This window comes from Euleptes europaea, chromosome 2 (assembly GCF_029931775.1).
Source record: "Euleptes europaea isolate rEulEur1 chromosome 2, rEulEur1.hap1, whole genome shotgun sequence".
Lineage (NCBI taxonomy): Eukaryota > Metazoa > Chordata > Lepidosauria > Squamata > Sphaerodactylidae > Euleptes > Euleptes europaea.
Genome location: NC_079313.1, coordinates 21,765,196 through 21,788,409, shown reverse-complemented (window position 1 = coordinate 21,788,409; position 23,214 = coordinate 21,765,196). Strand labels below are relative to the sequence as shown.

Here is a 23,214-nt window from a genome sequence, read left to right as displayed (position 1 = left end):
AGCGTCCCTCGAGTCCGTCTGGGCCGAGTACAAGGATGTTTGGTGTGGCCCCCTTGGGCTGCTACAAGGGGCCGCCTGTCTGCCTCCTCATCGACCCCGCCGCCTCCCCCATCCGAATGAAGCCCCACCGCGTCCTCTTCGCACTCAAGGACCGGATCGACGCAGAGCTCGATCACCTCATCGCCCAAAGCATCCTGGTTCCGGTACCCAACGCAAAGTGGGAAACCCCGATTGTCACGCCTCTGAAGCCGAACGGGGACGTCCGCATCTGTGCGGACTACAAGTGCACACTGAACCAGGCCCTGCAGAGTCACGCCTACCCCGTGTCGGTCGTGAGCCACCTTCTGGCCTCCCTCGCCGGGGGCCGGATCTTCACCAAACTAGACCTGGCCCAGGCGTATCAGCAGCTGCCGGTGGACGAGGCCTCAGCGGAGGCACAGACCATTGTCACTCACCGGGACGCATTCCGGGTGACCCGTCTGCAGTTCGGGGTCAGCACGGCCCCGGGGATCTTCCAGAACATCATGGAGGACCTCCTTAAGGGCCTGCCTGGCATCGTCCCGTACTTCGATGACGTCCTGATTGCAGCTGCCTCCGAGGGGGAACTCTTGGACCGTTTCAGAACCGCGGGCCTCACTGTCAAGCGCGAGAAGTGCCAGCTGGGCCTTCCGCAGGTGGAGTTCCTGGGCTACCTCATCGATGCTGCTGGGATCCACTTGACCCCATCGAAAGTCAAGGCGATCCACAGCGCCCCTCCACCCAAGTGCAAACAGGAGCTCCAGGCATTCTTGGGACTTTTAAATTTCTATCACGCCTTCCTGCCCAACAAGGCGTCGGTCGCCGAACCCCTCCACCGCCTCCTGGACAAGTCTGCTCCGTGGTCATGGAGCAAGCCGCAGCAGCGAGCCTTCGAGGCCGCAAAGGGCCTCCTCTCCTTGTCCAGCCTGCTCGTCCACTTCGACGGTGATGCTGACCTGCGACGCCTCCCCGTATGGTGTCGGCGCGGCCCTGCAGCACTGGTTGCCTGACGGTCGGGAAGCCCCGATCGCTTTTTACTCCAGGACTCTCACACCGGCCAAACAGAACTATGCGCAGATCTACCGGGAGGCCCTCGCCGTCGTGGCCGGTGTCAAGAAGTTCCACAACTTCGTCTACAGCCGCCGGTTCACGATTGTGACTGACCACAAGCCACTCTTGGGGTTGTTCGTTCCGGATCGCCAGGCGCTGCAGATCCTGTCACCTCGGATGCTCCGCTGGTCCATTTTTATGAACGCCTACATGTTCCAGCTCACCCATCAGCCCGGGAAGTCCATCGGCAATGCCGACGCCCTCAGCCACCTGCCACTGGAAGTCTGCGACCTGGACCCGCAACCCGCTGGCGACATCATGCTGCTGGAGTTGCTGCCAGAAGCCCCCCTCCATGCATTGGACATCGCTGCGCACACGGCTAAGGATTGCACCCTCGCCCAGGTTCTCACCTGGGTGGGGAAGGGGTGGCCGGCCGCCAAGCTGGACGGGGAATTCAAGCCGTTCGCCACGCGCAACCACGAGCTATCACTCAACAAGGGGTGCCTGCTCTGGGGGAGCCACGTGGTGATTCCGGCGAAGCTGCGCACAAGGGTCCTGGAGTCTCTACATGTCCGCCACCCGGGAATCGTGCGCATGAAGGCCCTGGCTAGGAGCTATGTGTGGTGGCCAGGCATCGACGCTGCTGTCGAGGACTGGGAGAGCCATTGCCGATCTTGCCAGGAGTCACGCCCAGAGATGCCATAAGAACATAAGAAAGGCCATGCTGGGTCAGAGCAAGGCCCATCAAGTCCAGCAGTCTGTTCAAACAGTGGCCAACCAGCTGCCTCAAGGAAGCCCAGAAACAAGACGACTGCAGTAGCATTGTCGTGCTGTGTGTTCCATAGCACCTATGCATATGAGCCAAGATTGACAGTACCATCTTAACAAGAGTCCAACCCTTCTAAGTTAGGGTTGCCAAGTGCTCAGTGGTGGCGGGTAAAATCCTGCCGATCCACCGGGCTGCTCGCATGCCAGCTGATGGCTGGGGGGCAGTGTGTGCATGCGCGAGCGCGCATGCCACTTTTGGGTAAACCCGAAGTGACACGGACACTCGGGCAATCTCGGATAAAACTCTATGTAAACCATAGAGCTTTGGCCGAGATCACTAGAGCTTCACGAGATCACTTGCGCGGGGTGTGCATCGCACCCCGCAGCCACAGCCCTGGAAAGCTCTTGCCGGTGGAGCTACAGGGCCTGGCAAGCCTATTCTAAGTCCAGTAATTGAAGTCAATGGGCTCAGAAGCACATAACCTGACTTAAGGTAGTTGGCTTCACTGCAGCAATATTTTGGAGGCAATAGGCCTGCCAGCCTCCAGGTGTGACCTGAGGATCCCCTGGAATTATAGCTCATCTCCAGACTACAGAGATCAGTTCCCTCTGGAGAAAGTGGCTGCTTTGGAGGGTGAACTCTATGGCATTATACACTGCTAAGGTCCCCCCACAGGCTCCATCCCCAAATCTCCAGGAATTTCCCATCCTGGAGCTGGCAGCCCTAGCCCAGGGAAAGAAGAAAAAAGGGGGAAGAGATAAACGGAAGACAAGAGAGAGCACCTGTGTCAGCCTCCCATCCTTCCTTATCTCACTCTTTGAAGCTGTGGTCAACTTGACCTCGGGTTCTTGGAGAGAGAAGTTGCCATGAATTTCACAAGGCCTCAGCCTGGAACAGTTTTCTGAATAGACAAGAGACTGCTAGGTGAGCTAGTCTCTTGACAAAAGGGGCCACAGATATTTTTTTTTAAATGAAAGCTGGGAATTCAGAGAATCTGATCCATATTTTGGTATAACAGTATATCAACAGAACATTATTAAATCACCGACTTAAAAAAATATGAAAATCTCTCTGCAGTTGGGAAAGGAAGTGGCTACCGTAGCGAAATGGCTGCTTTGCTGGTGGGACCAGAAAACTCTGAACTTTCCCACCCACGCGGCAGCCACGCAGGTTGCTGTGATCTTCCCCAAAAGTTCAAAGCAAAGCAGGTTGGAGAATAGCTGGGAAAACCCCAGGAGGTGTAAAAATGTACCACAGTGCTTTGGAGATGCAGTGGGGGGGGGAATGCTTCCTAATAGCATCGAACTCAGGGCAAATAATCTGTGCAGAAACACCCTTTGTGTTTGTCCTGTGACTTTAGTTGAGACTCTCTTGCTCGATGCTTCCTGCAGATGACCGAGTTCCACAAAATGCTGAGTAAATGGATGGTGAACCTGCTGCTTCTCATGGTGCCAGACCACACCTCCCCCACGAGTCTTCCTTTGACCAAAGCAGAAGTGATGAGGCGGGCGCAGCGCAAGCTGATGGATGTTTTCAAGCTCGAAGGAGAAGCCATCAGCCTGGCTGCCAAGCTGAGCAAGTTCTCCAGTTATGTCTTTAGGTACGGCCCATCCCTCTGAATCTCATTGGCTGGATGAGGTCTTCTTGCCAGATACAAAAGAAGCTTATGGAAGGGCGATTTTTTTTGCCAATTTTCTCCTCTCCTTGCATCCCCCCTCCCATTTTGACTCCCATCGTGTTCCTGGGGATTCACTGACTCATAGGGGAACAATTTTGGGAAGTATGGGTGACTGCATCAAGAGAGGAGAGGTATGAAAATGACAATTTATGTAGTGCAGCTCTTCTGCTGCAGAGGGTTCAAGCCAATGAAGGTATTGCTACATAACTGCAAAGGTCTTTGGCTGAGCGTGGGAGGTACTAGTGTGATTTGATACAGCTGTTCACACCCTAGGAGTAATCAGATGACCATCTTACACACTAGAGACTTTGGGCATTTTCACATGTGCCACTTTCAATCCACTTTCAATGCACTTTAGCGATAGTTCACAAGTGGATTTTACCATTTCACACAGTAAAATCCAGCTGCAAAGTGCTACACAGCCCGGATAACCTACAAGAACCAATGAACTCTGACCGTGAAAGCCTTCGACAATATTTTGCATTGGAAGTGCATTATTCGGCATGTGTGAAAGCACCCTTCTAGTTTTATTTCTTATGCAGACGTTGTCAGGATTCATCCCTCAAGCTGGCTTTTTCTGGCTCTGTTTCATTCAGTCCCACCTGTTCTTTGTTGGCCAGAAGAGAATTACTGTGATGCGGTGGCTACAGTCCCGGGTTTGAATCTTTCAGTGCATCCTAAGGAGAATGAATGGGCTTAGACTGGAGTAACTCTCCTTAGGAATGCACTGTTTGTCACAAATTCAATAAAGAAGACCCTCTCTCAGCCTCAAACTCCCTTTGCCCATCTGCAAGATAAAGACAATAATAGTCACCTACTTTATAGGACTGTCGTACAGATCAGAGAGAGAGTATGTATAAATGAAGGGAGCACTCAAAAATGTTGTACAGATCCTAAGTTTTAGCCTGATTGTGGCTGCTGGGAAATTCAGCCATCTAAAGTCCCCAGTGTCTCAGGTGATGCGGCATCAACCTCCAGGCCTCCTTGATTCCCAGAACCATGTATATCCATTTCCCTGCCTGGCCTATCTGACCTCTCCTCCCTGCCTGCTGATCCTCCATTCTGGAGGGCTAGAAAGGTGTCAATCGTACTGCTTACTGCAATCTGAAAGCAGAGCATGGCTGAATTCTATAGTTTTGGCTGTTTGAGGAATAAGTTCATACTTAGGCTTGTTACTCAATAAAGAAATAGAAATTCTTTAATATAAGAAACTCCTTTAATATAAGATCTCCTTTTAGATCCCTTTCTCTCAAATCATGTAGATCAAGCTGATGATAGTAAGGTCAAATTGTTGTTATCCTCCCAAGATTCTGAGACTATTGAATCTGTGGCTAATTTTTTTGATGAAATTGTTGAGAGGTGGAGGTTAAATGATGTTTAGAGGGTTGGTTTTATTTGATCGACTGCTTGATGGTATGCCAATAAAGGTATTGAAAGTTGAAAAATATAAGAGAACTCCGAACTGAATAGGAAAGGCAGAGTAAAGGTCTCTAGCTAGCTATCTAATCTAGAATGAAGAGAGATGGTAGAACACATGTGGACACCTCATGGTGGACAAAGAGAGAGAGAGAGAAGGAGAATGACGGAAGGAAGGAAAACCGCTAAGAGTAGTATTCTAGGTAACAAAGGGACAGCTATAGGAGTGGACAAAGGAAAGGTCAGGGAGCATCCTATCTATCCCTGTACTAAGCGATGTTGCCCAGCCCATTTTCCTTCCAACACAATCCTTGTTTTGGTTTAGTTATCTCATGTTTCTGGGGTTTCACTCTTCAAAGTTTTTTGGACTTGTCCGGCCGGAGCTTAGTTCCTAGAAAGGGTTCTTCTCACTCATGCTTTTAAAATGGAGTCTTTCCAGTGTATACCTGATGGAACAGTGTGCTAATTAGCTAGAATAATGCTTGCTGGTTAATGAAAAGGTTTCTAAATAGTTGCAGTTTTTCCTGCCCTAGATGGAAGAATTATAGGTTTGGCTCCTAAGACCGAGTGTGGCATGCTCACTTGTCTCTGCCGCACAAAGCACACTTCCTCTGGCACTTCCATTTTCACCTCCGTTTTCACTCTGGCATTTCCATTTTCACTAGGGAGGGTGGGGTTTGGAGAAGGGAGGGACTTCAATGCCATAGAGTCCAATTGCCATAGAGTCCAAATGCCATAGAGTCCAAAAGCGGGCATTTTTCTCCAGGTGATCTGATCTCTATCGGCTGGAGATCAGTTGTATTAGCAGAAGATCTCCTGCTCCTACCTGGCAGTTGGCAACCCTACATTTTCACAAGTAGGGTTGCCAGGTCCCTCTTTGCCACCAGCAGGAAGTTTTGAGGGCGTAGTCTTGTTGAGTTAATCAAGGCTCATGGATCGTGATTGTGGTTAGGAAGAATCAAGTCAAGCACACACTCTTAATCAAACAAAAATCCTTTACTTTCCTAAATAGGGAGGGTTACATGGGTAAAAACAAATAACAATCTTTCTATCTAGTTCCCTATAAATCTTGCTAGAAATGCTAGCAGGTACTAAGGCTTAAATCCCTTTTGTCTGTGTCCCAGCTCAGGAGGGCTATGAACAGGCATCTTGCATCTGTGAGATTGAAAAGCAACTGGCACATCCTTCCCCAAAGTTTCACACCTTTAACAAAGGAACAGGGTAATAAACAATCCTGACTCCGTGCCTTTCTGCACGTTTGCAATGGCGATTTCCTAGCCAATAGAATACCTACATCTGTTATTTCATCATCACCTTGAGACTATCTAAACCACTGGTTCCCAACCAGGGGTCCATGGACCCCCAGGGGTCCGCGAGAACTAAATTAAGGTCCGCGAAACAAAGTTATAAACCCATAATAAATTAATATTTTCAATTAAAAGTTCTCTATTATAAAATATATATATTCAAATATAATTCTAAGTTTAATGTTTAACTAACAGTTATGATTAAAGTTTATTTTCAAATTCCCGGAATTTTTATTTTGAACCTTGGGGTCCCTGCACCGAACAAAAAAGTCCTAGTGGTCCCTGGTCAAAAAAAGGTTGGGAACCACTGATCTAAACTGTCTAAACCAGGGGTGGGGAACGTCAGGCCCGGGGGCCATATAAAGCCCGGGAAATCATTTGGTCTGGCCCTTCATGGGTCCTGCCAGATCTCTAGCTCAGAAGGATGCTGCCCTGCCTGAATGTCTTGGGCCCAGCTGGGGACAGCAGAGCTCAAAAGCGAGTCGCTGTATGTGGCAGACACTCGGAGCCATCTTCGGACGTGCCTCTTGGCTAAATGTTTGACCAAATATGGTAGGCTAATTTTAAGTTGATAATTTTGTATGGCCCACCAATGATGTTATAAATATCCAAATGGCCCTCGGAACAAAAATGGTTCCCCACCCCTGGTCTAAACTGTTGATGTGGCAAATCCACGAAAGCAGTTTTATTGGTTAGAATCGACAGGTTTCAGAAGCCATATTCAAAAGGACATTAGTAAGGGTCAAAGGCAAGGCACATAGCATATATGGGAGAGCAAAAGGAGATAACTGGTTACCCAGGCAACCCCCCCCCCCCCAACAGGCAGGAAGGAGCACTCGGCGATTCCCGCAGTATGGGAATCTATGAAGACTAAACACGGGGCTTAGACTGGCCTTGGACAGAATAGCACAACAGCACCTGGAAGCAGCACAACAACACTACCACATACCATCCTCATGGCCTGCTTCTGACAATGCCATAGAGTCCAATTGCCAAAGTGGCCATTTTCTCCAGGTGAACTGATCTCTATCAGCTGGAGATCAGTTGTAATAGTGGGAGAACTCCTGCTAGTACCAGGAGACTGGCAACCCTATTCACAAGTGCTGATTGAAAAATATTGATCTTGCGCAAACAGACGTTTTATTGCAAGAGGAAGTGTGCTCCGTGGCAAGGGCCATCTAGCGCGCACAGAACATTTTCAGAGGGTCCAAACCATTATTTTTACATCGTTTTTTAAATTGCATTTTAGAGCATTCAAAGAACTTCTCATACATTTTCTCAGTAAAGCTTATCGGTAACTTTATTTATTTTATTTATACTCCACACTTCTCCCCAGTGGGGAACCCAGAGTGGCTTACGACATTCTCCCCTTCTCTATTTTATCCTCATTTCAGTCCTGTGAGGTAGGTTAGACTGAGAGTGAGTGACTGGGCCAAGGTTACCCAGCAATGTTTCATTGCAGAGGGGGGATTGAAACAGTAAATAAATAGAAAAGAACAAGAGTCCAGTAGCACCTTAAAGACTAAGAACATTTCTGGCAGGGTATGAGCTTTTGTGAGCCGCAGCTCACTTCTTCAGACTGACTCACAAAAGCCAGCAAGGTGTAGTGGTTAAGAACGGTGGTTAGGAGCAGTGGACTCTACTCTGGAGAACCAGGTTTGATTCTCCACTCCTCCACATGAGCAGTGGACGCTAATCCGGTGAACCGGGTTGGTTTCCCCACTCCTACACATGAAGCTGGCTGGGTGACCTTGGGCTAGTCACAGCTCTCTTAGAGCTCTCCCAGCCCTACCTACCTCACAGGGTGTCTGTTGGGGAGAGGGGAAGGGAAGGTGATGGTTTGATTCTTCCTTAAGTGGTAGAGAAAGTTGGCATATAAAAACCAACTCATCTTCTTCTAAATAAATAGAAAAGAGCCAGAGTCCAGTAGCACCTTAAAGACTAACAAAACTTCTGGTAGGGTAGGAGCTTCTGTGAGCCAGCTCACTTCTTCAGCTATCACAAAAGCTACCAGAAATTTTGTCAGTCTTTAGGGTGCTACTGGACTCTTGCTCTTTTTTACTGCTACAGACAGACTAACACGGCTACCCATTGTAGTAAATAAATAGTAAGTTGAAGCAAAGGTACGCAAAGACTGTCATGTCATGTCAATGTAGTATGTTTTAAAAATACGCCTCATTGTAGCTTTGGTGACATTATTTTCACAGCTGCTGCAAGGAGATGGTTACATCAATAACATGTAGGAAAATGGCTAACTCTGATCCAGATCCAGAATATGAATTTAGACAGCTGGAGAAGATCAAGGTAACACCTCATGCAGTCTCCTGCCTTCCTTTTTAAACGGTACCATCCCCAGATGCCCCCTACGATGCAGGGATTTGTCATGGGCCTTCCGGAAGAGCAAGACTTTAAACAGGTGAACCAATACTTTTGTTTGGGCCAGTGCTAGTTGCTTTGAAATTATTTGCAAGCTTTCAAGTCTTAAGAAGGTCCTCTTCAGGCTTGGATAACAAAGCAGGAGAGGAGCAGGATGGAATGAGGGATGATATATCCAGCATAAACTGTTGGCCACGTGAAGAGTGTGAAAGGGGCCTGGCAAACAGGATTGCTGATCTGCAGGTGGGACCTGGAGATTTCCCAGAATTCCAGGTGATCACCACACTACACAGATCAGTTCACCTGGGGAAAAACGGCATCTTTGGAGGATGGGCTGTATGGAACCACATCGCCTCTAAGCTACATTCCTCCCCAAACTCTGCCTTCTGCAAGCCCCACCCCTAGGGTTGCCAGGTCCCTCTTTACCACTTGCAGGAGGTTTTTGAGGTGGAGCCTGAGGAGGGCAGGGTTTGGGGAGGGAGGGACTTCAGTGCCATAGAATCCAATTGCCAAAGCGGCCATTTTCTCCAGGTGAACTGATCTCTATCGGCTGGAGATCAGCTGTAATAGCAGGAGATTTCCTGCTAGTACTTGGAGATTGGCAACCCACCTCTAAATCTCCAGGAATTTTGCAAGCTGGAGTTGGCAACACTACTTCCAAGTGTGAGACTCTATGCACTGCTGATTCTGGCCAGCGGGTATATGCATATGTGTGTGCTGGAGCACATGAAAACGTGTGAAGGTTTGGGCTCCAGGGCTGCCTGGAGAATATTGTCCCACTCCTTTAATGGAAACTTAATTCATGTAAATGTATGGCACAATCTCACCTGGTAAATAATGCCCTGTCAGCCTCTGTTAAAAGGATGGGGCATTTTTTATCCAGGCAGTTGCCAACTGTACTTAAAGATCTTCACATGTTTGGGAACTATTACTTCAAAGCCATGTGTCCCTCTGTCTGAGAACTCTGGAAGAATACCATAGTTCAGGATGAAAAGATACAAGCGAATGAAATTTGCTTTCCCTCCCCCCCCCTTCACCCCAATTTTCATCTTTCCTGTATCCTTCCAGACAGAATGCCTGGACTGGATCCAAACCTGCAGTATTCTCCTCTCTGGAATGAAGACCACACCTTCCACTTTAATCAGCACAGAGGAGCTGGTGGGGCTGTTTGGGGCAGAGGTACTGAAAGAACGAACCGTTGCTTCAAATGGTAGAAAAAACGCATCATCTTTACATTTTTAGAAGCAATGGGAATGTTATATTAAGACAATGATAAATATATATAATAATTTTAACAACTTTCTATACGCCATATGCATGGGGATTTCACCCAGGCTGAGTTCAAGGGAGAAGGAAGAATCAGGTTAATAGAGGATTGGGAAGTCCTGGGATTTGTGAGGTCTAATCTAGTGAATTGGATTTGTTTCCTTACTCCTCCACATGAATCTGGCTGGGTGACCTTGGGCTAGTCACAGTTCTCTCTGAACCCACTCAGCCCCACCTATCTCACAAGGTGCCTGTTGTGGCGAGGGGGAAGAGTTTGTGATTGTAAGCCACCATGAGACTCCTTAAGGTAGAGAAAAGGCAGGTATAAAAACCAGTTCTTCTTCTTCTTTACTTTGTGGAAATAAATATGTTTGTATCAACCTCTTAAAAACCAGACACTCCTGAAACTGCCTCTTTCTTTGGATCAGAGCAAAAAATCTCAGAAAATGACTTCTACATCAGTAGCCTTTCTATGCTTCTTCTCAGGCACTACAGCCCAAACCCCAACTTCCACCTCCCCCAGAGCAGATCACGGACAGTTCTCCTGAGGAAGCAGAGGAAGCAGAGCATGAGGAAGATGAAGTTCAAGAGTCTGGCAGTAAGGAAGCTGTGTCTGAGAAGGAAGCACTGGAGACAGAGGTGAGCTTCTCCAGAGAGAAAGGGATGGAATGGTTTCTGTTCCTTTTAAGTTTCTCTCCAGCCTCCTCCGCTTTGGACAGGTCTCTGTGTATACTTCACAGCTATGTACTTATCACCCAAGAGCCAAATCTGATACCCAGTGCAAGGTTTGGAAACCTGAGAATTTAACATTGCAGTTTTTTTCAGTGGGGGCAATCTATTCATAGAATCATAGAGTTGGAAGGGACCACCAGGGTCATCTAGTCCAACCCCCTGCACAATGCAGGAATTTCACAACTACCTCCCCCACACACACCCAGTGACCCCTACTCCATGCCCAGAAGATGGCCAAGATGCCCTCCCTCTCATGAACTGCCTCTCATGAACTGCCTAAGGTCATAGAATCAGCATTGCCGACAGATGGCCATCTAGCCTCTGCTTGAAAACCTCCAGGGAAGGAGCACTTACCACCTCCCGAGGAAGCCTGTTCCACTGAGGAACCACTCTGTTAAAAAATTCTTCCTAATGTCTACACGGAAACTCTTTTGATTTAATTTCAACCCATTGTTTCTGATCCAACCTTCTGGAGTAACAGAAAACAACTCTGCACACTCCTCTTTGTGACAGCCCTTCAAGTACTTGAAGATTGTTATCATATCCCCTCTCAGTCTTCTCCTCTCCAGGCGAAACATACCCAGCTCCTTCAACCTTTCCTCATAGGACTTGGTCTCCAGACCCCTCACCATCTTTGTTGCCCTCCTCTGTAATTCCAGCTTGACTACATCTTTCTGAAATTGTAGTGCCATTAGCTCCATTAGCTCTGGAAATCTGTAAGGTAAAAATTAGATCTTACCTGCTTTATGTAGCTCCAGTTAGGTTTCTTGCACTTTCTTTCTTTCTTTTTTAAGTTTCATTTATTTTTTAATATAGAAAGGAGGGGAAAGGGAAGTACAAGGAAGGGGAAAACAGTCACAAAAAAGAAGGAAATACAAAAATAAATTTGTTACATATGTATGTTTGTGTTTCGCAGTACATGGCTTACACATAACCAGTTTTCCAGGCTTTAAAAAATAGTCAGTGAAGATGTCAAATTTAATATCAATTCTATCCTTCTAACATCTTCTAAGATTTCCTGCACTTTCCTCTAAAACTGAAACTTTGCAATCAAAATTTTTACGTGCCATCTCTCAAACGATTAATTGTATCTCAAACTCTTTTATTTAGAGGCTGGTCTTGGTTCCATGGAAAGCTGTGGTGAATTCAGATTTTTTTTTCCTGTTAGATCCGGACTTTCTTCCTGATCTTTTAAAATAGACTGAGAGCTTGACCTTTTTGTGTCATCTTGGAGAAAGACAGTAGATGAAAGACTTTCAGGTTAACGGATTTCCTATCCAAGTTTTCCCTCAGACCTCCCTTTAGTAATGAAGCAGATACTTACAGATTTGGAACGTAGGGACCATCTTGAACTATGTGATGATGCCAAAAGGAAATGCACACCTTCTTTTTTGGGACAGAGTACCCCATCTTTTCTAGTGCTACCAGACAATCTGGAATTCTTAACCATTCTGACCTTTCCAAGACTTTTCTTCTTGACCAGACACAGTGCCTTACCCCTAAACGAATTATTTGGCAGATGCCTAGATAGCCCAATCGATCAGAGAGTCTGCCCATGTGGAAAGGCAAAGACAGAAACACCCATTTTTTTATTCAGTTGTGATTTATATTCTTCTGTCAGGTCGTCTTTTATTACTCCATGGATTTCACACTTTTCCTGTTTGTTCTCACGACTATCATTTAATCTGTATGCTGTCTGGTAAAGAAAGACTGTTACTCCATCCGTAGTTTATTATTTAATGGCCACTTTGAAGAAATGATGAAAATTATAAGCAAGTTATGCCTAAATGCTTATTTGCATGCAGGCGCTCTTTTTGCACAGGAACTGGAACCTTTTCAGTGGGGGAAAAAAAGGATATTCTAGTCCTCGTTGACTGGAGAGAATTTTGGAGATGTGTGGATAGGATCAGAGTTGTTGGTACAGGCAGGGCCAGCAACCCAGTTATTTCCTGTCAGCAGATGGTGAACTTGGCATGGAAGGAACAGTTTTGGTTCCCCAGCCCATGTTTCCCACAGTTTCCCACAGATGTTTCCAGGAGACGCACAAAAGCAGCCATTCCAGCGCTAGTAACATCAGGTTCCCTTAAAGGCCTCGCTGCTGGAGCCTGTCTCCAGCCCTCCTCTACTGTTATGAGCTCTGGTCGGGCCCAAACTACTTGAGCCATCATTTGCATCCCTTCCCCCTAGGACTGGTGCAGCAACACTGAAGGGAGAGCAACCTCCCCCCCCCTCCGGGCTGTTTCCCCAGTGCAAATCACCTTACTTGTACCACCATTTATCATGGGCTGGGGGGACATATTTTCCTACATGGGGCAAATCGCAGCGTAGAGAACAGGAATCATTGGGGAAATGGCATGGCGGGAGAGGGGGGCGTTTAACCCAGGACAGTGCAGCCTGTGGCTCCGAAGCCAACAGGGGTTCAGCATGGAACCAAACGTGGCTTTTTTAAAAAAAAAAAAGGAAACAAAATCATCAAATATATTAGAGGGGTAGATCACGATGGCTAGCTGTGTTAGTCTATCTGTAGCAGTAGAAAAGAGCAAGAGTCCAGTAGAACTTTAAAAAGACTAGCAACATTTCTTGTAGGGTATGTGCTTTCGTGAGCCACAGCTCACTTCTTCAGATATCTGAAGAAGTGCATAATGCCTAGATATCTGAAGAAGTATCTGCTACTGGACTCTTGCTCTTTTCTATTGGAGGGGTAGGTGGGGTATTAAAATAACCTGTAACTGGCAGGCAAAGATTTCTGTGGGACTAAACAAGTTTCTCAGAGATGCTCTACAGAAAGGGAAATGATAGAAGTGAGCAGTTGATAGGAATCCATACATGAGCCATGTGCAGATTTATGCCAATGTGCTAAAATGATTGGGCAGGGTGCACTTGCATACATTTTTTGAGTTATTGCGAAACCTTGTGCATGCCCCTTAAACAGTCTTGGCTTCTCTCCGAGGGTGCTGTTCTCAGAATTTTCTTTTAGAGAACTGCTAACCCCTTCTCAATGTGCATAATGCCTAGATGAAAATTGTGTGCACTCTTGGGAAGGAAGGGCCTCTGCTTGTGTTCCTGCAACATAAGAAAGGCCCTGCTGGATCAGACCAAGGCTCATCAAGTCCAGCAGTCTGTTCACACAGTGGCCAACCAGGTGCCTCTAGGAAGCCCACAAACAAGACGGCTGCAGCAGCATTGTCCTGCCTGTGTTCCACAGCACCTAAGATAATAGGCATGCTCCTCTGATCCTGGAGAAAATAGCTATGCATCATGACTAGTATTCATTTTGATTAGTAGCCATGGATAGCCTTCTCCTCCATGAACATGTCCACTCCTCTCTTAAAGCCTTCCAACTGGAGACCATTCCCAGAATTCTAGCGCTTGAAATTCCTTTGCAGGGTATCTTGTAAACCCTCCACTCTTGCAGGGTACTGATTTCGAATTTCATGTTTTAGGGGGCCTTCTGTAGAATTTTGCAAAGATCGTGTTAATCTAAATGAGCCATGTATGTGTTGACAGGAATCCATACATGAGCCATGTGCAGATTTATGCCAGTGTGTGTGTGTGTGTGTGTGTGTGTGTGTGTGTGTGTGTCTGTGTGAAATCTGAGCTTCCTCAGTGAGGACTAGGGGTTTTCTGGATACAGCTAAGGACAAACAGATGCAAACATCACACTGCCTGGTTGTTCCCTTTTCCTTGCAGCAACCACCATCTATGCCCGGTACAAGCACTGATCAGGAAGCGGTGAGTGGTGAGGACTTACCATTGATCAGATACCTTGGATCTGATTCTAATGTGCACGCAAAGACGATGGAGACTGAACAAGTCACAGTCTCAGGGGTACGTATGTGATGGACGTCTCTCTTCTACAGAGGCAGCCGTGCTAAGATGAAACCGTTGCCTTAGGTGGTGGATTTCAGGAGCCGCTCAGAGCAGCAGCAGGAGAGATGGGTTCAGGGATGGACCGGCCATTATGGCTCCAGGAGAAAGGCCCGGTGGGCCGATAGCTTAAGAGGCCATCCCCTCACTAGACCTACCCCCCTCTAGGGTCATCCCAACCCAAAGAGAGGGGCAGGCATAAGGTGGAGGCACGGGGAAGGAGGACTTGCTGTGTAAGGCTGCCAGGTCCCTCTTTGTCATCGGTGGAAGGTTTTGGGGGCGGAGCTTGAGGAGGGCAGGGTTTGGGAAGGGAAGGGACTTCAAATCCATAGAGTCCAATTGCCAAAGCAGCCATTTTTTTTATATGCCAACTTTCTCTACCACTTAAGGCAGAATCAAACCAACTTATAATCACCTTCCCTTCCCCTCCCCACAACAGTTACCCTGTGGGATGGGTGAGGCTGAGAAAGCATGACTTGCCCAAGGTCACCCAGCTGGCTTCGTGTGTAGGAGCGGGAAAACAAATCCAGTTCACCAGATTAGTGCCCACCACTCATGTGGAGGAGTGGGGAATCAAACCCGGTTCTTCAGATCAGACTCCACCGCTCCAAACCACTGCTCTTAACCACTACACCATGCTGGCTCTCTCCATTTTCTCCAGGTGAACTGATCTCTGTCAGCTGGAGATCAGTTGTAATAATAGATCTCCAGCTACTACCTGGAGGTTTAGAATTAGTACAGGAAATTACCGATATCAACAATGCAAAACAAGTTGTATTAAATGCTGGAAAACAAATAATACTGAAGTGCTATATACAAAAAGTGAATGGTCAATGCAATATATACAACAATTTATATAAGTCCATATTATATGTCAATGATGTCCAAGATGGTAATCATCATGCTGAAGAATAAGATGGAAAGATGGGATATGATTGTTTCGAAGTCTTCTTCAGTCCCAATTATATCACCAAGAGTGTATGCACTCATTTCAATCATGACTCATTGTCTTAACCCACAGGGCTATCATGTCTCCCCTCAACCTTCTCTTCTCCAGACTAAACAAACCCAACTCCCTAAGTCTCTCCTCATAGGGCATGTATTCCAGACCTTTGACCATTCTGGTCGCCTTCCTCTGGACACACTCCAGCTTGTCAACATCCTTCTTAAATTGTGAAGCCCAAAACTGGACACAGTATTCCAAGTGAGGTCTGACCAATGCAGAATACAGTGGTAGTATTACTTCCCTTGATCTAGACACAATACTCATATTGATGCAGCCCAGAATTGCATTGGCCTTCTTAGCCGCCATATCACACTGTTGACTCATGTTCAGTTTGTGGTCCACTAAGACTCCCAGATCTCTTTCACATGTACTATTGTCAAGCCAACTATCTCCCATCCTGTACTTATGCCTTATTTTGTTTGCCTAGGTGAAGTACTTTACACTTCTTCCTATTGAAATCCATTTTATTGCTTATGGCCCAGCTCTCCAGTCTATCGAGGTCATTCTGAACTCTGACCCTACCCTCCGGGGTATTAACTACCCCTCCTAACTTGGTGTCATCTGCAAATTTGATTAGCATGCTCTCTATTCCCTCATCCAAGTCATTTATGAAAATATTAAATAGTACTGGTCCCAGGACAGACCCCTGTGGTATCCCACTGGTCACTCCTCTCCAGGATGAAGTTGTGCCATTAATGAGCACCCTTTGGGTTCGGTTGGTCAACCATTTACCAATCCACCTAACAGTAGCAGTGTCCAGCCCACATTTTACTAGCTTTTTTTCAAGAACATCATGGGGGACTTTATCAAAGGCTTTACTGAAATCAAGGTACACTACATCTACAGCATTCCCTTCATCTACCATACTTGTCACTCTTTCAAAAAAAGATATGAGATTAGTTTGGCATGACCTGTTTTTGAGAAACCCATGTTGACTGTCAGTGATCATGGCATTTCTTTCTAAGTGCTTACAGACCGTCTGTTTAAGTATCTGCTCTAGTATTTTACCTGGTATTGATGTCAGGCTGACTGGGTGATAATTGTTTGGGATGTCTTTCCCCCCCTTTTTAAAGATGGGGACCACATTTGCCCTCCTCCAGTCTGCTGGAACTTCTCCTGTTCTCCATGAATTCTCAAAGATTATTGCCAGTGGTTCTGAAATCACTTCAGCCAGTTCTTTTAACACCCTTGGATGCAGTTCACCCGGCCCTGGAGACTTGAATTCATTAAGAGTAGCCAGGTATTTCTGTACTATCTCAGTGTCTATACTATGCTGTAATTCCCCTTTTCATCCTCTGCTCCATTATTCCCAGGTTGAGCACTATTCCCCTTTTGGGAGAAGACTGATACAAAAAAAGAAGTTAAATAATTCTTCCTTTTCTGCCTCCCCTGTTAATAACTCACCATCCTCTCCACACAATGACCCGATCATTACCTTGATCTTCCTTTTGTTATGGACATAACCAAAAAAAACCCCTTTTTTGTCATTTTTAACTTCTCTGGCTAGCCGGAGCTCATTCTGCGCTTTAGCCTTCCTGACTTTCTCCCTACATGTGCTGGCTACTTGTTTGAATTTCTCTTTGTTGATTTCTCCCTGTTTCCATTTCTTGTACATGCCCTTCTTAAATCCTATCTCAACCAAAAGTTCTTTAGTCATCCACCCTGGTTTCTTCAAACCTCTACCTTTTTTTCTCCTCGTGGAAATTGATTGAAATTGCGCCTTCAATATCTCCCTTTTAAGAATTTCCCATCCTTCATGTACTCCCTTCTCATTCAATATTCTCACCCACGGGATCACACCCAGTAGTTCCCTAAATTTATTGAAATCAGCTTTCTTAAAGTCTAGAGAACATGTTTGACTATTTGTTGTTTCTCCTTTCTGCTGTATAACAAACTCCAGGAGAACATGGTCACTCCCACCTAAAGATCCCACTCCTTCTGCCCCATAAACCAAGTCATCATAATTGGTTAAAATCAGATCCAAAATGGCTGTTCCCCTTGTTGCTTCTTCCACTTTTTGGACTATGAAGTTGTCTGCAAGGAAAGTGAGGAATTTGTCAGACCTAGTTGTTTTGGCAGATTTAGCCTTCCAACAGATGTCAGGATAATTGAAATCTCCCATTACTACTACATCTTTCTTTTTTGAATGTTTGGACATCTGTTCCAGGAAAGCATCATCTAACTCTTCAGTTTGGCTTGGGGGTCTATAATATACCCCCACAATGACATCATTATTTTTCTCTCCCTTAATTTTTATCCAGATGGTTTCAAGCTGGGTTCCAGCGTTCAAGTCCTGGATCTCCTCGCAGGTGTAATCATCTCTAACGTATAATGCTACCCCTCCCCGTTCCGGTTTGGTCTGTTTCTCCGAAATAGGTTATACCCTTCAATTAATACATTCCAATCATGAGACTCGTCTCACCAGGTTTCCGTAATGCCTATTATATCATATTTGCTTTTTGCTATTAAAAGTTCTAGTTCATCTTGCTTATTTCCCATGCTCTGTCCATTAGTGTAGAGACACCTTAGACCACAGGTCCTTCTTCTTGGCAGCTTATTTAAGATTGCCTCCCATTGTTACGTTCTTGAACTGTCTTTCCTTACGTATGTGCTACCATCTGCAAATCGTTCATATCTATATTTGCAGTTATTGTCCTCACTTGACGCTTTAAATTTACGTCTCGCTCCCCCGGATGATTTAGTTTAAAGCCCTCCTTATCAGGCTTGCAAGGTTGTGGCCAAACACATTTTTACCCACCTTTGAGAGGTGCAAACCATCTCTCGATAGAAGAGCATTATCCAGGTAGCGTAAGCCATGATCCAAAAAACCAAACCTTTCCTGGCCACACCATCGACACAGCCAATCATTTATTTCCATAATTTTTCATTCTCTTCCCAATCCACAGCCTACTACAGGAAGAACCGACGAAAACACAACCTGTGCTCCCAGTTCCTTCACCTTTTTACCCAAATCTGTATAGTCCCTTTTAATACTTTCTGGGCTGTGCGAGGCAGTATCGTTTGTTCCCACATGAATACGAAGGAAGGGATAATGATCTGTGGGTCTAACAACTCTATCCAGACTTTCTGTCACATCCTGGATATGCGCTCCCGGCAGACAACACACCTCTCGAGATGACAAGTCCGGTCGACACACTTTACCCTCTACCCCTCTCAGTAGGGAATCCCCAATAACCAACACTCACCTGTTCCTACACTGGGGAGCAGAAGTTTGAGTCCTGTCATCCACAGGGACTTGAGAGACCAGAGAGGACTGGGCACTGAACCTTTGTTCCAGTGATCCAGACTCAGCATCTATAGGGAGGTTTTGAAACCAATTGCTAAGCAGCAGAGGAACGGAATGTCTCCTGACTTTCCTGTTTCTGCGGGTAACATTCTTCCACATGTTCTTCTCCTGAGGTGGATCCCCCTCCCTACACTGAGTTATTTGGCCCTCCTCCTGCTCTTGCCCTCCCAAGAGGTTTTCAAGAGTTTGGTCCATGAACTCTTCCCCCTCTTTTATACTCTGCAGTGTAGACATGCGTGCCTCAGGTTCCCTTATTTTTTCTTCCAGTAGAGCCACCAACTTACACTTACTGCATGTGTAATTGCAGTTACCCTCGGGTAGGAAAACAAACATTCCACAAACCTTACACATCACTGCCTCCACTCTCTCACCAGCCATTCCGCTTTGATTCATTGCAGACATGGTATGGTTTCTTTCACAATCCCTCAATGGTAACCATACTAAAGCTTCACAACACCCAGTTTCAGAGTAAACTACAAATACAAACTTTGTTTCAAGGCCCCCAGACACCACCCCCAGGCTAAGAGCCACAGGCCAAGAGCCGCCCTTCGGCTCACACCAAAGGCTCGTGCCTCTGGCAAGCAGAGCCTGTTTAAATACTCTCAGCCCCAGCCCTCAGTACTCAACAGCACAGCAATTACCTTCAGCCAGCTACAGCTAGATAAAACAACAAAGAGAAGCCCCAGAGCAGTTGGTGGGGGTAACCGTGGGGAAATGTCCCTGCATAAAAGGCCCTTGTCTAAGGCTCATGACTCGAGTGACCTTTGAACCAGGGACTTCACAGCTTACAACTCACATCCTTCACCACTGCAGTCTAGAAGTTTTGGAGGGGAAGCCTCATATCGATTTATTTCCTCTTCGTACCTTTGAGATGGCTACTGTTCTTGTTCTAGAGGGAACTGTATGCCAGCCAGTGGACCACTAAATACTCAAAGAAGGAATTTCAGATGCTCGCTTCACTGGAAATTCTGGAAGAGCAGCTCATGTGAGTATTTAATATTATGGAGAAGAGGGGAATGGGTATGGTTTGTTCCTCTCCAAGCTTGAGCTGCATGGAGTCTTGAGCTGGTACTCCAAGAGATATCCACAGGAATCCTGCCTGGGTACCCTCCTTCCATTTCTGAGAATCCATCTGACATGTTTTGTAATGTTTGCTCAGATGAGTTTGAAATGCTAGGAATGTAAGAATACTTCAGGTAGGCCAAAAATGTGTTATAGGATATTCTTTATGGGTTGGAAGTAGTACTGGATGTTAGAGACACGTGGGTGAAAATACAAAGGAAAACATATTCCATATCTTCTTGCTATGCACTTCCTACCTACAGGGGTGGGCAAGCCCAGCAAAGTATACTATTTTCTTGCCTTCCCTTGCCAGAGCTGCTTGTTGTACCGGGAGGGGCATATGAACCCATGAAGCTGCCTTATACTGAATCAGACTCCTGGTCCATCAAAGTCAGTATTGGCTACTCAGACCGGCAGTGGCTCTCCAGGGTCTCAAGGTCTTTCACATCACCTACCTGCCTAGTCCCTTTAGCTGGAGATGCTGGGGGTTGAACCTGGGACCTTCTGCATGCCAAGCAGATGCTCTACCACTGAGCCACAGCCCCTCCCGGGCAGGTGTGTGGGGAGCTTTCATGAGCTTCTGCAGCTTCCATCGGATTTCCAGCTGCAAATCGAACAAGCTTATCGGATCTCTTGTGTACTTAGCAACACAAATAAGCCAGCTCTTGTTATTGTACAGTTTTTGAAGCAAGTGTAAAAGATCACTTCCTCCGCCTTGCAGAAAAAAGATCTTTGTTGGGGTCCTAACAAAAACCAGATGATGCTCTAGCCAGATGACACCAAAGAAGTACCAATTTACAAAAACACGAAGTCTTGTAAGAGTTATGAATCTGCAATCTTACATGGGCAGAGCAATCCTGAAGGGGGAGTGAAAGGGCGTAGGAACCGGTGTGACCCCAGCGCTGGCATAGATGTCACTAACACCATCTAAACTGGCTATATCTTATACAAAAACCTGCCAAAGCTTATTCGTCCTTGAGATTGTATGGAGGAGAAAGAAAGGGGATCTTAACTCTCTCCCTTACTAGGATTTCCCCGCCTTTCTTTCTCCTCTGTACAATCTCAAGGACGAATAAGCTTTGGCAGAATATTGTCGAAGGCTTTCCTGGTCAGAATATTGTCGAAGGCTTTCACGGTCAGAGTTCATTGGTTCTTGTAGGTTATCCGGGCTGTGTAACTGTGGTCTTGGTATTTTCTTTCCTGACGTTTCGCCAGCAGCTGTGGCAGGCATCTTCAGAGAAGTAACACTGAAGGACAGTGTCTCTCAGTGTCAGATGTGTAGGAAGAGTAATATATAGTCAGAAAGGGGTTGGGTTTGAGCTGAATCATTGTCCTGCAAAAGGTAACAAAGGTAATGTGCTAACCATTGTCCTGTAAGTATCAAACAATGGTTAGCACATTACCTTTGTTACTGTTTGAAAATACCAAGACCATGGTTACACAGCCCGGATAACCTACAAGAACCAATTTCCCGGTCAGAGTTCATTGGTTCTTGTAGGTTATCCGGACTGTGTAACTGTGGTCTTGGTATTTTCTTTCCTGACGTTTCGCCAGCAGGCATCTTCAGAGGAGTTACTCCTCGGACGATGCCTGCCACTGCTGCTGGCGAAGCTGCTGGTTATTTATTTATTTGGTTTTGTATCCCACCCTCACTCCCCGCCATTAACTATTAGGTTTTGCCAACTTTAGTGCTAATAATCCATGAAGGAACTGGTTTGTGCACCAAAATGCACTTCCCATCCTCCTAAAGCACCTCAGGCACCCAAATATCTTGGGCACTTCCACTTGTGCTTGCCAGAGTCTCTGGCTGGTCAGTTATCACATTGGGCATTTTCATACAGCTGCAGTTTCAGTGCCGCCCCTCTCCCTGGTTTCTGCCTTTTCAGGGAGGCTGAAAAGCGAGCCCAGGAGGCTGAGGAAAAATCAGAAAGCCTTCATGAGCAACTGGAAGAAGCTCTGGCAAAACTCAATGACTTGGAGGGTGAGGAACCAAAAGAGGAGACTACCCCAGAAATATCATCAGAGCCTAAATCAGGTACCACTATATGGTTTCAGAGGCAAAATTCCTAAAACGTCATTTCAGGCCACCTAGAGTCTAAGGTCTTTTATGCATAGCTGTTTCACTCACTGTCACCCCTCCGACGACTTAGGGTCTTTGTTTGGATTATGCATGCCATTTCCGGCCGTCAGAGGTCACCTTGGTCTCCTCCTGCGTTTCCCCGCATTTTGCCCATGTTTTCAAATTCAAGATAAAACAGGTCTCTCAAAACGCGGCCAAATAGATTCGCACTCTGGGGCCATTGTTTAAAATGAGAGATATAGGCATTGATTCAATGGTGTATTTCCACGGGCCCATACCTTCCACCCAAGAAGTACAACTTTCATGGCTCCCCTCTCCCATGTGCTTCTCATGTCTAGGGGCTAACACGGTTAAGTAGCCCTGCTACTCATGTTGACTGTGAGCTGAAACATAACCACTTAATGCCTTTTTTAATCTCTTACTGTAGTGACCCGATTTAAGGAAAAGCCTGACGCACATCTTGCTGCATCTAAATCTTCCACTAAGGCTAAGAAGTCCACCAAACCCAAACACTGAAGAAGACGATGGCCTCAAGAAAGCCTTTGGGTTCCTGCCTGTAGCTGACTTGGGGGCACCACTTGTTATGACCCAGCTAGTGTATTAACATGGTATATATATCATGGTGTGTGTGTGTGTGTGTGTGTGTGTATATATATATATATATAAGTCAAGATTGGTGTTTCCCTGTCAGTGTATTCACCTACACAAAATGGAGGAGAAGTTTGGTTTGAAATGTTTTGTGATATTCCCTGAAGAGGCTTTGGAACATACTGTACAGGGGTCCTCAAATGTCAGTAGCCAACCGTTGCTCCAGGGGGGGAGGGGAAGGGTCAGCTTCTCTGGCACATGCAGAGGATGTGGGGGAGGAGGAGCTAGAAGACTCTAGAAGAAGGTAGGCTCTCCCTCACCACTTCCAAGTGCCTCCAAAATGTGGAGCCAGGTGAGTGAATAACACCACCCTTCATTTCAACGAATGTGGCTGAGGGATCTCTTCTTCATGTGTCATTGTGATGTTTTCTCCTCCCCTCTCAAATCCTCCTTACGTGCCAGAAGACTTGGGAGGGGGGAGTTTCTTTCATTCCCCCCAGTATAAAGTGAGAGATCGTTCACTCCTGCGACCTCACTGCAATGCACATGAGCTGTGGAAGGGAGAGGTCTCTTCTGTGATGCTTGCCCACAAACAAGATTCCCAGGAACTGATTCCTGGTCACTTGCACTGTTTCTGGATCAGATGGTGACTGCCTGGCTTGGTGTGCCAATGAGTGGTTGGCAATGATTCC

At 46.4% G+C, this 23,214-nt stretch overlaps 1 protein-coding gene across 1 annotated transcript in view; it reads left to right on the top strand.

Annotated features, from left to right (window-relative positions):
• The window catches only part of AXDND1 (axonemal dynein light chain domain containing 1), a 71,818-nt gene extending 49,368 nt beyond the window's left edge, over positions 1–22,450 (top strand). Inside the window, exons 20-27 of the mRNA XM_056844699.1 lie at positions 3,229–3,437; positions 8,446–8,542; positions 9,683–9,793; positions 10,367–10,519; positions 14,303–14,440; positions 19,686–19,777; positions 21,741–21,889; positions 22,362–22,450. Coding sequence (XP_056700677.1) covers positions 3,229–3,437; positions 8,446–8,542; positions 9,683–9,793; positions 10,367–10,519; positions 14,303–14,440; positions 19,686–19,777; positions 21,741–21,889; positions 22,362–22,450 — 1,038 coding nt within the window. The remainder of the gene's footprint in view (positions 1–3,228; positions 3,438–8,445; positions 8,543–9,682; positions 9,794–10,366; positions 10,520–14,302; positions 14,441–19,685; positions 19,778–21,740; positions 21,890–22,361) is intronic.
• The last annotated feature ends 764 nt before the right edge of the window (positions 22,451–23,214 follow it).